Consider the following 14,557-nt stretch of genomic DNA (forward strand, 5'->3'; position numbering starts at 1 on the left):
GACAACGACTTGACTAAGTACTTGAGGTGACTTGACAACGACTTGACTAAGTACTTGAGGCGACTTGACAACGACTTGACTAAGTACTTGAGGCGACTTGATCAGGTACCTCAGCAAGTGCTGCCTGGAAGACCTTTTCGACTTCTCTGTCCTTCTTGAAGTCCTTCCAAGATGTTCCAAAGGAACCTAGTACCTCCTTCAAGTCGACGTGCTGAGCTACGTGAAGTGCCGCAGAGGCGACTGCCATTAACTTACCGCACTTCAAAGACAACCACCCGCAGGTTATCTTAAGTTCTTGGGCGATGACATAGTCCTCGCTTATGTCCTTCCGCAGTTGCTCCACGTCGTCTATAGGCAGTGCAAGTCCAAGCAATTTAGTGGCAAGTCGGATAGCGGAGTCTGCTACGGCGTCCGTGGTCTTACTTGCGAGGGCAGCCTCGCACCTCTTATGGAACTTCTTAACCTCCTCTTCTGACAGCTTATTAACCTGCTCATGGGTAAGTTCCTTACCTATCATTTCTTTACACTTCCCAGAAGACACAAGAATGTTAAGTTGTTCCTTGAGGTTACTTTCATCTAACTGTGTGGGGACTTCATCTAAGAGCTGCTCAATGTCCATATATGTTAACGTCATACGGAAACCTCAAAGAGAAGATCATCTTGGAATGTTGGTGCGTTTTTAAATGCCGCATGTATTCATGCAACTGTTCCTTGCTTATCTCACCACCGTAGTCGCTTAAGATGGTTTCCAGATCAGACTTACTGGGTGTATAAAATACTACGAGAGAGCCTATGTTTTCCCTAAAGGGTTTAGAGACACTGGTAAGCTGCTGGGAAAGCAACCAAACGCTGATATTGTCGTGTCTGCCGCTGAAAGCGAGCTTCACTAATTCGGAGGTGCGCTTTTTTACGTCGTCCCCACAGGCAATGTCATCCAATATGAGGAGCGTCTGTGTATCTTTAGGGAATTGCTTGTGCCAGAACTTAAGATGCCCAGATAACTCGTTAGGGTCTAAGATATCTACAAAGAAGTCGTCGTCTTTCACTCCTATGCCCGTCCAGGTGCGGTTGTTCACGTAGGTGGGACAAAGCAGCACTATGTAGTCAAAGCGGTATCTAAAGGATCCTAATAGCTGCTCTACCACGAATTGGGTCTTTCCACAGCCGGTGGGTCCTACTATCAGAGCGTTACAAGGCATGTGATCTGGGTTCATATATAGATGGAACCAGTGGAAGCAGTGCAAAGAATTGTCGCCGACGCAAAAGAAAAAAGAGCCACCAAAGAACTGCAAAGGGAGGAGATAGACCGGTTAAAAGAGCGCGTGCAGGAATTGTACGATGAAATGTGCGGTCTGAAGCGCGCAGAACGGTTTGGCGCGCTTTTGACAATGGCGGGCTGGGCTAAGGAGTCCATCAAGGATTTCATACGATACCCTCCATAGATATATGGACTGTATTACGTGCGAACTACCTGCCGACTGCATTACCCCTCCCAAAACACCGATACCCAAACCGTATAAAAAATACACCTGCCTTCATTGTAATAAGGTATTCCCCGAAGGATCCTTTGTTGGGCATTGGTGTCCCGCAGATCCTAAAGCACAGCGAACCTTAGCTGACACCTACAAAGAGGATCTGCAAGGTGGTTTTAAATAAGGTCTTCTTATTTATTGTTAATTTGTTAAAGTAAGATAAGAGGTTTCAAAAGAGTCTTAATAATTATTGTTAATTTGTTAAGACCTTCTCGCAGGCATTTAACAAAACAACAAGAAATAATAGACCCTATCCTAAAACCCTCTTGCAGGGTTTAACAAAATAACAATAAAAAATAAGGTATGTATAATGGAGTGCATGCAATGTGATAGAGCTTTTAGTAGCAAGCAGCGACTGCAATACCATCTTTCCAAGAAAGTCTGTCAGAAGACCGTAAGTACCCTTTGCGGTGACTGCGGTAAGGAACTGTCCACTGTACAGGCCCTACGATATCACCGCGAGAACAGAGTCTGCCTCAAAGACCGTTGTCTCCGTTGCGATGAACCTCACTTCGAGGAGAACTGGCATAAATACCGCTGTCGTCGTTACCACCTCGAAGATGTCGTCTGTGAAACCCACGGAGACTTAGCCGAACGTTGTTGCCCCCACGAAACCTCCCGGGCGCTCACGCGACGTAAGAAGGAAATAGACCAGACCTTCGTATGCTTTGACGACGTCGAGGGCGTGAGATGGGAAGACAGGGAACACTGGGACGGCATTTGCGACCGATGTGGCTGTCTACGTAGCGGTCAACATATTTGGTGTTGCCTGTACGACGGACCCAAGCCCTTAGACCATTACCTTGCTGTAAGAAAAGCATGGAAAAATGAATAATATATGATGTTACCTTACATCGCAGCGTTCGCAGGAGGAGCCTTAATTACCATATCCACTAATTACATGACAGAAAAAATGAGGTCCGCCGTAGCAGACCAATACCTAACCGCCCACGAGGATGACTAATCACACAGAGGATTAGCATCCACCCTACGTTCAACGTCGAACTTCCATCGCCCGTTAACCTTACCATAGCTGCGTATGTGCGTGTACTCTTCACCTTGGATTACATACCGCACACAGTCAGGTGCCCACAGGGTACACTCTTTCCCTTCGTATTCGAGGACCAACCTTAAACGGCTGATGTCTTCGAAAACGACGTAATTTTTTATTTTGTATGTGATGCCTTGGACTAATTCACGCCAGTGCGTCTGTTCAATGATCATTATATCTATGAAATATTCTTTGGTGAGTCCTTAACGCCTCCTGCGTCTTAAAAGCCTTAACACACCAAGGACAAGGTACACGAATACCTTCCGCGTAATAGTCGATCTCCCTGCATATAAGGTCATAATCGTTGCACACCATGGTTAGGTAACCATTTGCCTCGTATTGTGCGAGTAACGCCTCTTGTTTAGGTGATAATACGCCGTTACCCTTAGGTGTCTTCAACTCCAAGCATAACCCATTATACTTTTTATGTGCATTAAGAACTAAGATGTCGGGTTGCCCCGCCTGATACCCTTTCTGCCAACATACTATCCTTTTGCTAGCTGAGTCCTGTAGTTCTCCAAGACCTGGTGCGAGCAGTAGGATAGGGTGGAATCGACGTATGTAGATTACGACCTTCTTATGCAGGTCAAATTCATTTTCTATTTTGAATACCAACTTGTTAGGACTGTCAAAGCGCCGCTCTATTTCATACTTACCTGTTTTCCTGAGGGTAGGGAGAACGTCACCTAACACCCATTTTCTGAACTCCTTAGCTACGGACTTTTCAGATCCGAATATTAACTCATAAAGACCCATTTCAGTGATGTAAACGGAATGTGGTTGCGCATTAAGGGTGTCAGTCAGATTTACACCCTTTATAGACCTCAAAGTTACCTTGTTTTCCTCTGAGACGTGATCAGACGCCGCTTTTCTGGAATTTACGTAACCCAAGGCATCAGCCACGGACTTTGCTTTGAAATAAAGTTTATCGCCTTGCACTATGCATTGCAGTTTGGTGTTGTTGTTTTCAAATACGCGAAGCATTATATACGTAAGGGATATTTTATCCTTTCTTGGATGAGGGAGCGCAGCGCGCGAATCAATACGCAACGCTCTTTAGCTGATTCATTTCTACGCTCAACTGGGCGTCAGACACCACGAAGATGTATGCGTTGATCTTGTCTGAGTCGCCTGCGCTAGCGTTTAAGTCACGCTTGATTTCCAGGGTAATGCCGTCCTGGGTATTTACCAGACGCAATCCCTGCCCATGTAAATCCTCGTCGTTGGTGGTTCGCATGTCAATCCACAGTGCATACTTATTGGTAAAGAACTCACCGGGTGCAACTTGATCCCCAAACTTTCTTTTTATTTCCCTGTAGATGTCTGAGGGCTTCATTCCCTGCGAATACACCTTATTTGGAACTCCATTGATGCTAATCCCGACGTTGGTGATGCCGGGGTTATGAAAGGCTTCAGAGTCGCGCTTACCGGCTTCATAAGGCTTAATAAATACCAACATCAGCCCCGTAAGACTACGACGTGGTAAATTAATGCTCTGAGTAATTACCGCGTCTGTCTTATCCAGGAAACTAAAGGTTTTGTACATTACCGCGTGGTCGTACAAGAATGCCTTTCCAGCACTGTATTCCATGCCAGCGCTACGTGCTAGATCTTCGGAGTGTATGGTTTCATACTGCAATTCCAGGTTGGTAATGGCGTATGGATGAATACTTCCCGACAACGCAGTGCTTAACCCGCCAATGATGTTAGTCATGTTGGCTAAGGTCACTTCAAACTGCAACTCACTCAACTGTCTAGGATAATAAACCCCGTGGCTGGTAATAGCCTCAAAGTCCAATGGTATTACGTATTTAGTACCATAGGCTGTCTTGATGGCCTTTGCATCTGCCACGTCAGTTGCGTCGCCAGAATCGGTAGGTTGTGTCTTGGTGGGAGTCCGAACCTTACGTAATATTGCGCTACCGATACCCTGCTCTATTTTTTGTGCCCTTTCGAATGCAGTCAGCCACAGATCTTTGTAGGTGGTGTACAGGTCATAGTTGTTTAAGTCTAAGAGGGATTCCCCGGCGAACTTTACGCGCATCTTAGAAACAATGTTGCGACCAAGGTTGTTAACGATAATCCTTTCATCTGTGGGGCTTGACTGCACCGCTAGGTCGAACCTTAAAGCCAGGGTACCAGGAACCAATACTAGGTTATCCGTTAGGCGGGGCACGCCTACATACAGCGTCTCACCTGGCTTAGCGCTAGAAGGCGTGAATGTAACCCGGTGAAAGGTGCGTTCTGCTTTCAGTCCGCCAACCTGCTTAGGTAATACTGTTGGGGTTTAACTTTGAGCTTATCATATATAATGGAAGTAGAAGGAACGGATTTTGACCCCACCACCGAAGAAGGTCAAGTCGACATTAACGACGATGAATACGAGTCTTTACTACCTAAAACCAACGACCCCACGGAATTCCGAGGTAACATGGTGCGTCGGTTTGGAAAAAGAGCCCGCGCCGGCTGGATGGCTTTCCTAGACAAATACCGCACTAAGAACCCAGGCAAACCCATACCAGAATACATAAAGCTCGATAACATCGACTTTGGTAGTAACACGATGATGAAACCTCCTAGGAGCAAAACCGCGGAAACCAGCTTTGGTCCGGACGGCAACATCCCCGAAGCCCCCGGCGCTGCATGGCTTAGTAGGGTTCAGGAACAAATGGACGAATCCATGGAAGAAACCCCGGACGATTTTGATAGGATCAAGGAAGAATTCCCAAACTGGGATCCAAACAAAGTCCAAGTAATGTTTGACGCGGATAACGAATGGGGCAGGGAAGTCGTAGTAGCAAGGTTAAATAGGTCTAATGCTCATCCATATGTCATCAGGGACATAAATGGTAAATACTACGCAGATAAAAATATTCCTCCAACCCTTAGAAAGGCATTAGGAGAACCCAACTTACCCGAAAGAATGAGAGAAAATAGTGAGAATATTGACGAAGCCGTCGAAAGAGTTAAGACCATAATGCAGCGGCAACAAAAAGGTCTTGAGGCGATAAGGGAAGTAGAAGAGCTAAAGCAAGCGATGGAGGAAAGGGAAGCAGATTACATACGGCAAAACCGACTACTCCTTGATGCTCAAAAGAGAGAACTTGACGACAAGAATCAACACATATTAGAACTTAGAGGACAAAGAGACATTTCTCTTCGCGAAAAAGACAGCGCCCAAAGGGCATTCAATCTCGCCCTGCAAGACCTGGATATAAGCAAGGAAGAAGCCAAGGACTTACGTACCACCATAGAGGGTTCTTTGGTGGAGCGGCGGCAGTTAGTTGCTGAAATCAACATTAAAGAAGAGCAAATCCAGCAAAGAGATCAGGCCATCGAAGACCTGGAAAAAAACATATCCGAAAAGCAGGAAATAATCAATGACCAGGCGCGCCCCGAAGAAGAAAGGGAGGCAGCCCGAAGGGAAGTAGAAGCCCTTCAGGAGAGGGTTGCGGAATTACAAGCGCAAAAGGACAACCTGGAAAGAGAATTGGGGCTTACCACCAAGGAAAAGGTAAAAAGAGCTCTGGTGAAGTATGGTCTTCCGCTGGCATTCGCGGTCGCTATTTCGAGCGTAGTAGGGGTAATCCTTAACGCGCTTAAGGCTACGGGCGCGGGCGTAAAGAAATTAGGCAATGGGCTGACGGACTTGGGAAAAAAGATGGCAGCCGGCTTGCCTGGGCTGCTGGGTTCGGTTGTTTCCTTGGCACTTAGGGCCGGCGGAGAACTGTTGAAGTTCGTGGGGAATAACATTTGGATCTTGGTTGTCGCTATTGGGGTGGTACTCCTGAAGAAGCTAGGTCGATGAAGGGACCTTGGATTTCCTGTCCTTAGAATTGCTGCGCTCTTTCCGCGTCCTTGATTGAGGATGATGAAAGATAGTATTTGCGCCGCCCTGATAATTTGGGGCTAGCGGCAGCACGCTCATAGTGGAAATGGGTTTATGACTCCAAACCGCATCGATAATATTGCTACCCACGCCAATGCTGTTTATCCTTGCGTGGCCCGGCGTCGACCCATCGTTGCTACCGTCATCAGGAAATATTTGTAACTTAGCATATTTACAATTAATCACCATATGAAACGTGACCGGCGTCAGATCTTCTCCGCTAAATTTGTTTGGCTCCATCGAAAAGTGGGCCGCTCTTCTGCTGTTCGGGGAAGTTCGATAGGGGGGCAAAGGCTCGTCATTCTCATCGACAAGCCTAAACCCCACATTCGCGCTCACTCCCGTGTTAATGCTAATGGTGCAAATGACTAACGCAGGACCTCCAACTTCAACCCACATTCCCATATCAAACCACTCATGCCTTGCGTACTCCTTTACGTCTAAGTAGTGAACGTAATGCGTTTCACTTAAATGCGGATTCATATAATTTAAGAATCACAGATTCTCACAGGCTTAACACTGTAAGAGTGCTGATGGTCGCGTGATTATAAGGTCGATCTCTTTGATCTTCTATGCTATTTATGCACGCCGACGCCGTGTCATCTACGCGTATTTGCAACTTTATCTTCCCATGGCAATCAGCAACCATGTGAAAAGTCCAAACCGAGAGATTTTCGGTGCTGGTGTCGGGCGGCTCTACCGAGAAATGTGTAGGCTCTCTGTTGTTTGTCTTCGCGCGCATGGGCTGTAATACTCCATTGTCGTCGCAGAAACGAAATCCTACGTTTGCATCACTCGCCGTACCAATGCAAATACTACAAAGGATCAATTTCTTACCTGAATAATTCAAATTCACGGACATGCCCGTGACATCAACCCAAGATGCTTGGGTGTATTTTTTCTCGCCTGTGTAAGTCGTATAAACGCAATCTACTCCAGCTACGTAGGGGTTGTTCATCGCCATATATAATAACTCAGACCAATGCTTGCAGCTGCTAGGCCGGCTTTTAGTAAGTTATGGTCATATTCCTCACGTATCGCAGGCATAACCTTCTTTACTGGTTTCTTTGGTTCGGGTTTTTCTGCGTGTCCCTTTTTTGGCTTCTCCACGAAGTGAGGAATGTTCCTAAGAGTGTCAGAGTTCACGTCATTCACCCCAAACTTCGTATCCTTAGTAGCTCGTTGAAGTTTGTTGTTGTATCCTACTACAGAGCCAGTATTTATAGATAAATTACTGGGCATTAACCAACAACCCGGGGCTACGGCATAGTCCAGTCGGGCCTTAGAATTTTGTATAGCTAGTTGGTAACGCTGTACGCCCTTGCTAATGTCGCCCTCCAAAATCGAACTTTCGAATAGAATCAAAGCTTCGGCTCGCGTTTCTTCTGCGGCGCCCGTATTTCCCACTATGCTGGATCGGGTGTTTACCTGAGCTCCAAGGATAGAATACACGTAAGCTTCTATGCTGCGGTTTAAACGGGCAAGGCCGGCTTTGGTTAGTCCTTTACCTTCTGGGGGTATGAAATTAAGATATTGCTTTGTTTGCTCGTCGTTGGTAATTTTGATAATCAGTGGATTAGCCCCTGCATACTTACCGCCCTCGTCTTTGAATAAAGGCCCGTCTCTAACTTCCTTAGTGGTCTTAGCGTTTGGTTCAAAGAAGGTGCTACTGTCGTGAGTTTCTTTGTGATACCCAGTGTTCCATCGTAGATTCAATGCATGAACTTCCTTATCACTTAGCTCGTGTCCACCAATCCCCCAATAAGCCCAAATATGTCCCAAACCATCGTTAGCACCGGCAGTGCATCGGAAATCCTTCCCTACAACACCGAACTCCTTACAAAGTCGGTCGTAAGCAGGAACGTCGTATTTGTTATCTCTTGGATAAAACGCAGCATCTCCTGGTAATGCAGTAACACCCATCTCATGCAGTATTCGCCTCACCGTAAAGTGAAAGTGAAACATAAATATCGAATTCTTCATCAAGTTTGCGCTTACCCCACAACCGCCGGTGGCACACCAAACCGCAAAGTTCAACTGCTGCGGCCAATAACGCATATTAGGAGCGCTTAACCATTCGTGAGATTCCTTAGCGGTGGTATGATTAATGGGCACGTTTTTGAAGATATCTCGCACCTTTAACGGAAAGGAATGCTTGTTAAAAATCCGCATGTTCAACGTTAAATCCAAGCTTGGTTGTTCATCAAATGGAACCGCGGGTATCGGATAAGTACTGGTACCAAGCAATAATTCCTTTGACCAACCTTGCACGGGCTTATGTTCGACATATGTTGGCTTAGGCTTATGTTCAACATAACCAGAATTCTTCAGTTGATTGTCTGTCTGATTAACCAGCGTAGGTTTCAAATCCTCATTACTGTACATTCTGGAGCCGTTATAGTAAATACCATCGGGTCTTCTTTCGAACTTACTAGCATCCGCGTGCGGAAACATCTTCCTGAAGGCCCTCCAATTCCAGTAATCCCGGTTGTCGTGATGTGGCTGCTCCTGTATATCATTCCCAAAAGCGTCGTACATTAGTATATATAATGGATGTTATACCATCAGCACCTCCACTTTATCCTGATCTACCCAAGGAGGGACCTAACGAATTAAACGCGGAAAACTTTCGTCTGAATAAAGCGAACTTAATCCTGGCTTACTTGGAAGGGCAAACAAAACACTATGAAAAAGTTAGAAAAAAGTACGTTAGAGCCCGGAGTACGCTACATAAAATCGCGATAACTGCCGGCTCCATGTCCGTGGCGTTAACAGGCTCTGGCGTTGCTACTTCGCTTACTGGACCGGGAATAATCGTTGGAGTTCCTTTGGCTAGCGTCGGCGCCGTCTGCGGTATTATTTCGGCTGTTACAACAGGCGTTATGAAACAGTTGTCAAGCAAGATATCCAAGCATGACACGACAATAGCTCTGTCAAGGGCTAAAGTAAATACTATCATTGACCTTGTCTCAAAGGCTTTGCGTGACAGAAAGATAGACAACGCAGAATTCTCGCTTATCTTAGCTGAAGAGGAAAAGTACGAGAAATTAAAGACGGACATAAGGAATAAAAAAACAGTCGTAAAAGATCTTTCCGAGGAATCTCGCAAAAAGATCTACCAGGAGGCAAAAGAAGAGCTTCAAAGAAAGCTTGCTCAGTAAACATCTGCTTCGAAAAGAGCGTGACGGGATTCTATTTACATATCGAACGCCGGCTGTCCGGGTCATATGCGTAATCAAATGTCTGAAGCTATCATTGACGTCGGCACATTCCTGAGCGCCTTAACAACCAGCGATTTTAAAAGTGAATATCGAGTCTACTTTCAAACTTGCTGGTTGTTAAGGCGAAGGGGCATGATCGGAATGTTGTCTATTGTTTTACACGTGAACAACTCATTGTTCTTCCTAGGCACGCCACTTCCGCCACGTGAAAGTAAAAACCCCACGGTCAAAGCTGTTATCATTATTATGTCGATCGCCTTGGAATCCATCCTAACAGGGGGTGGTTGGGGTCTATTTCATGGAATATTTCGTAAATTACGTCAGGGTAATAAGGAATATCCTTATCCAGCCGACAAAACATCCACTCGGCTTTTGTCATATCAGAAACCTCGGGAATAGACTTACCGGTAATTTCAGACAAAAGATAGGGAATAGCTTTGTAATATTTCCCTAGTTTTAATTTTTTCAATGTCTTCCGTAGACTTTGTGGGGTTGGCTCTTCTAAATGGTCTATGATTTTCTTCTTTACTTCGTTGTCTAAATATACCGGTCGATAACCTTGGATATGACTCATCCAGTCCCTAAAGTATTTTATTCTTTTGTATGGCGTCTTCTTACGACCTCCGTTGGAATAATATTGTTCCCTGGTAGCACAAGGCACGGCATTACGAATATTTTTACCGCACTCGTAACACTGTGCTGACGTGTCGTCTTCTATTTGCATTTTCTTGTCACAACAAATATACTTATTTGGTGGTGGGGTAACAAACTTGGGTTTCAAGCACTTTACACAGAAATCATAAACAAACTCTTTACAATCTTCGCACTCCATATATAGACTAACATATTTGCGCTGTTGCCCCCAACCACACTTGGAGTGGGTTGTTTCCGTAGGTGGATTTTTGACACGGGTCTTGCCCGTGTTGAGATTGCGCTGGAACCCCCATTCCCTATACTACTTACATTGCATTGTCCTACAATTCAATCGCCCCAGTAATGATGCATTGTCACAAGCCACCTGTTGTCTACAATATCAATTTTGCCTCCCATAGATTCTGGCTCCACTGACAATGTTATATTAAAGTGGAAGTTCGGCGAGAAGAAGTCAGTTACCATAGAAAAAGACATTAGTCTGCCACAGATGGATCTGCTGAGCGCCAAAGGCAAAGAATACGTTGACTCGTACACAACAGGTGCGTCAGTAATAAGTTAAGCAACTACAACAAAATTGATTTTTGCTTGCACAGTAGGAAGCCTCGCGATCTCGAGTACAATTCTAAATTTATAGGTACAAGTGATGTTTTGAAAGTTTTCAAAATTAGGCGATCATCTTAGGCGAGTCCAATTTGAGAACTTTCAAAATATCACGAGTATCTATATATTCCAAATTGTATGAGAAGATCGTGCTATATTTTGTTTATAATAAACTCAACAAAATTATTAATTTGGACTCTACAGAGTACGATTTGGGATTTAATTGTACTCCTCTTGTCCAATCAGAATCGAGTAATTTTGTTCAGTGTATTATAAAGTGTAAAACTGAAACTCACTTTTATATCAATTCTTTCTTTATACTCCGTCACACGATCAGAAATCTAAACGCCCACTGATTTACCTTTTAATTAATTCCACGACTACCTAGTAAACGATCAAGGTTTACGATGGCCAATACGAACGGGCGAGGTCCACTTTCAAGACATCAATGCAAAGGGCATAATTTTTCCCTATCCAGACCAACATTAGGATGACGGTAAATAACTTTAGCAATCCGTTACGATGTGCGCGTGCAGATGATGTCAGAACACCGGACTGTGGGCAAATGCTAAAAAAAAACAGGTTGAATCTAAACCTATATTGATAGTTTTCAACCATTGTAAGAGAAGTAAATAACAAAAGACACGGCGGCCATGTTGGAGGATATAACAAAATAATTCATTGACAATTCTTTTGTTAAGTTCCTCCAACATGGCCGCCGTGAAAGCCATCAATACTCAGTAGAGTAAAAATAACGTTAGAGACAGCATGCTGCGGCAGTCAGTATAAACATTGTTTGCTGTCTCTGTTCGAGGTTTTTTACTCTCACTTAGAAACCATCCAGAATTTCACTTCCGAAACCCGATAGGTAATCTAATTAATCTCAGACATAGCATTGTACAGTTCAGATCGATCTACCTGTACCTACTTCAGTGTGACACTATTAATGCTAACATTTTTAGGTAAATATTCAAGGTTGTCTCTGGTTTTCCGCTTCAAGCGCAGGATTACCTTATTTATCACTGAGACATATGTACCACTAGTATTAATAGTAGCCTTATCCTGGGTATCATTCTGGATTAACTACAAAGCAGCTCCGGCTAGGGTTGCTCTGTGTATTACGACGGTAAGACATCACCACATATTTTTTTTCATTTGGATATATATACTTATTATTATATATACTTTTTATTTTTAGAATGTGTGTGTTTAATATGGACCAACGGTTGAGATTTATATATATATATATACTTCGTAGTACAACTAGTACTGATATAGTAGCTTTATCCTGTTGCCTTTCCTTGGAAAAAGGGGGGATACATATATATATAAATATATCGCTAAATTGTGACAGTTTTAGGGATTCGGTATATACAATAAAAAAAGGAAATAAATAAAAAAGGAAAAAATTAAAAATAAACAAAAAACCATTCAAGTTCTTGTCTTCGGCTCGCTGACATGTCTAACCGGTTACCTGATGTATGTCATCGATTTTGTCGATGTAAAAAGAATAATTGTAATTGAACTGACCACTTTATTTTATAGGCCAATACAATTTGTTCTATTTCAGGTTCTAACGATGATTACCTTGAGTGCCGCAGTAAGATCATCTCTTCCCAAGGTCACATACACTAAGTACAGTGATTACATCCTCATATCCGGTCTGCTGTATGTGTTCGGCGCTCTCGTTGAATACGCTGTGATCAATTTCTGTGATAGCCTTGAGCATCAACGAATTGCGCGACAAAAATTAATGAATGACGTAGAAATGGCAAAGTTTGAAGAGGTAAGATCGCACTTGGCGCGAAGAAATACGTTTAGAAAGTGAAGCTATATCACCTCGACGGCTTAACATTGCCCGGGGTAGACTCCATGAAAAAATATTATAGTGAAAAGGTTAACTGTGACCAGAGGGAGCCCAATTTAGATAAAATTTATATATATTTGTATACTACAATGAACGAGAACTATAGAAAGATTATATGGAAAACAAAATTGATGATCGATGTTTTCACTAGTTTGCAGTATATATGAAGAACATTATCTTTGACTTTGAATACAAAAACAAGTGAAGTTTATATAAGTGCTGTGTGATGGGTGTAGGGGCTATCGTTCCAAGAAAATGGACTTCAAGGACAAAGTCGAAGACACATCCTGAGAAAAAGGATGAAAAGATAAATGCATATTGTATAAGCATGACAGCAATTTCTTCAAGATCCTCTCTGCATTCTGTCTTTTAAACATGCATTTAGTATTATATAAATCCCTTCCCAACAGCGACAGCCACGACAATAAGGCATGCCCTATTATATTCTAACTAAGCTCTTTTTATTTAGTTTAAGGAAAACGAAGACACCCTTGAAACAGTCGAAGGACGTGAACCTCCAGTGCGCATGTCACAAAAATTGATACGCTGGTTCGAGTTTGGTCGCGTTAAAGTGGACTCGATTGATGTTAAATGCCGTTACCTCTTTCCCGGATCCTTTCTATTACTGCATATCATATTTTGGATCTATTTTGTAGTGGAATCGGCTGACTAACCAATTGTCTAATCATTTTCTAGCCACTTCCTTGAATGACTCATGCATGTTTATATGCATAGTACCTGAAGACGTTTTCTTGTTGTAGTTAGGAACAGATTTTACTTCAAATTCTATGACTTTATATCAAATTTGAAAAAAATCTACTCTACTTCTAGTTCTACTGTTTGAAAAGAAAACAACAAGATTTTTTCATGATGTATCTTTCGAAAGGCACAATATAATATCTAAAAAAACATGACGTATTTATTTTCGGTAAAGGTAAAAAAGTTCGAAGATTGTCTTTCAAATTCTTGAAATTTAATAATTGCTCTTTTGGTTTTGGATTTCAGTTCAATGAAGACCTACAGCGTTCTTCAATGCTATCCTATATTTACAGAACTACTTTTGTTGCCTATTGTTCTTGTGACAAAGCGCCAAAATAAAGCCTACTGGGATAGAAAAGAAAAAAAAAAAAAAAAAAAAAAAAGATTAAAAGACTCGAAAAACTCTTTAGCAGATACTAGACATATTAATATACAGACACATATCTGTTGCGTGGCTATCGAACAATAATCGCAGTTCAAAGTCTTTTACAGTGTTTCAGTTTTTCAGGGTTTCATGTTGTAAAAAGGCAATCTCTGAAGTGTTTCTGAGCTGTTTGAACAGGGCTTTTAAAAGGGTTTAGAAGCCTGCTGGTCACGTGGCAGCTATATTTGTACATTTCGTTTTAGTCAATTCTTAGGAGTGAGTTTATAAATATGAAATTTCAAGAAAAAATAAAGTTTAAATTTCATTTGATATTGTCTGGATATACAAGTTGTCTCTCCTTAACAGTTTCTAAAAACTCTTTTTAATATGCTGAAAGATGTTCAATATTTCAAAAAGATGGCATGGCGTAGCCAAACAAAGACGCGGTCTGTGAGCGCACCTGAGCCAATGTATTTGTCTTTCACAAGTTTCTATTAAATGATAAATATAGGATTGATTGTATGAGCCCTTTTGCTTCTGACCGACTAAAATCCCTAAAAGTCCTCAAATATATCTACTAGCTCCTGTAGCTATAATAACAAATAACCATTTAGCTTACC

At 42.8% G+C, this 14,557-nt stretch overlaps 1 protein-coding gene across 1 annotated transcript; it reads left to right on the forward strand.

The window, feature by feature from the left end:
- The first annotated feature begins 9,698 nt into the window (after positions 1 to 9,698).
- Positions 9,699 to 14,224, forward strand: LOC148911227 (glycine receptor subunit alpha-3-like). The gene is made up of 4 exons (XM_089029327.1): positions 9,699 to 10,886; positions 11,910 to 12,073; positions 12,518 to 12,733; positions 13,284 to 14,224. Exons 1-4 carry the CDS (start codon positions 10,835 to 10,837, stop codon positions 13,485 to 13,487), a joined length of 636 nt encoding a protein of 211 aa, XP_088885453.1. The 5' UTR covers positions 9,699 to 10,834; the 3' UTR covers positions 13,488 to 14,224.
- Positions 14,225 to 14,557: the final 333 nt, after the last annotated feature.

The sequence above is a fragment of the Actinia tenebrosa genome, unplaced genomic scaffold (genome assembly GCF_029948245.1).
Source record: "Actinia tenebrosa isolate PJP-AT-01 unplaced genomic scaffold, QUT_ActTen_1.0 PGA_scaffold14__42_contigs__length_11649687, whole genome shotgun sequence".
Lineage (NCBI taxonomy): Eukaryota > Metazoa > Cnidaria > Anthozoa > Actiniaria > Actiniidae > Actinia > Actinia tenebrosa.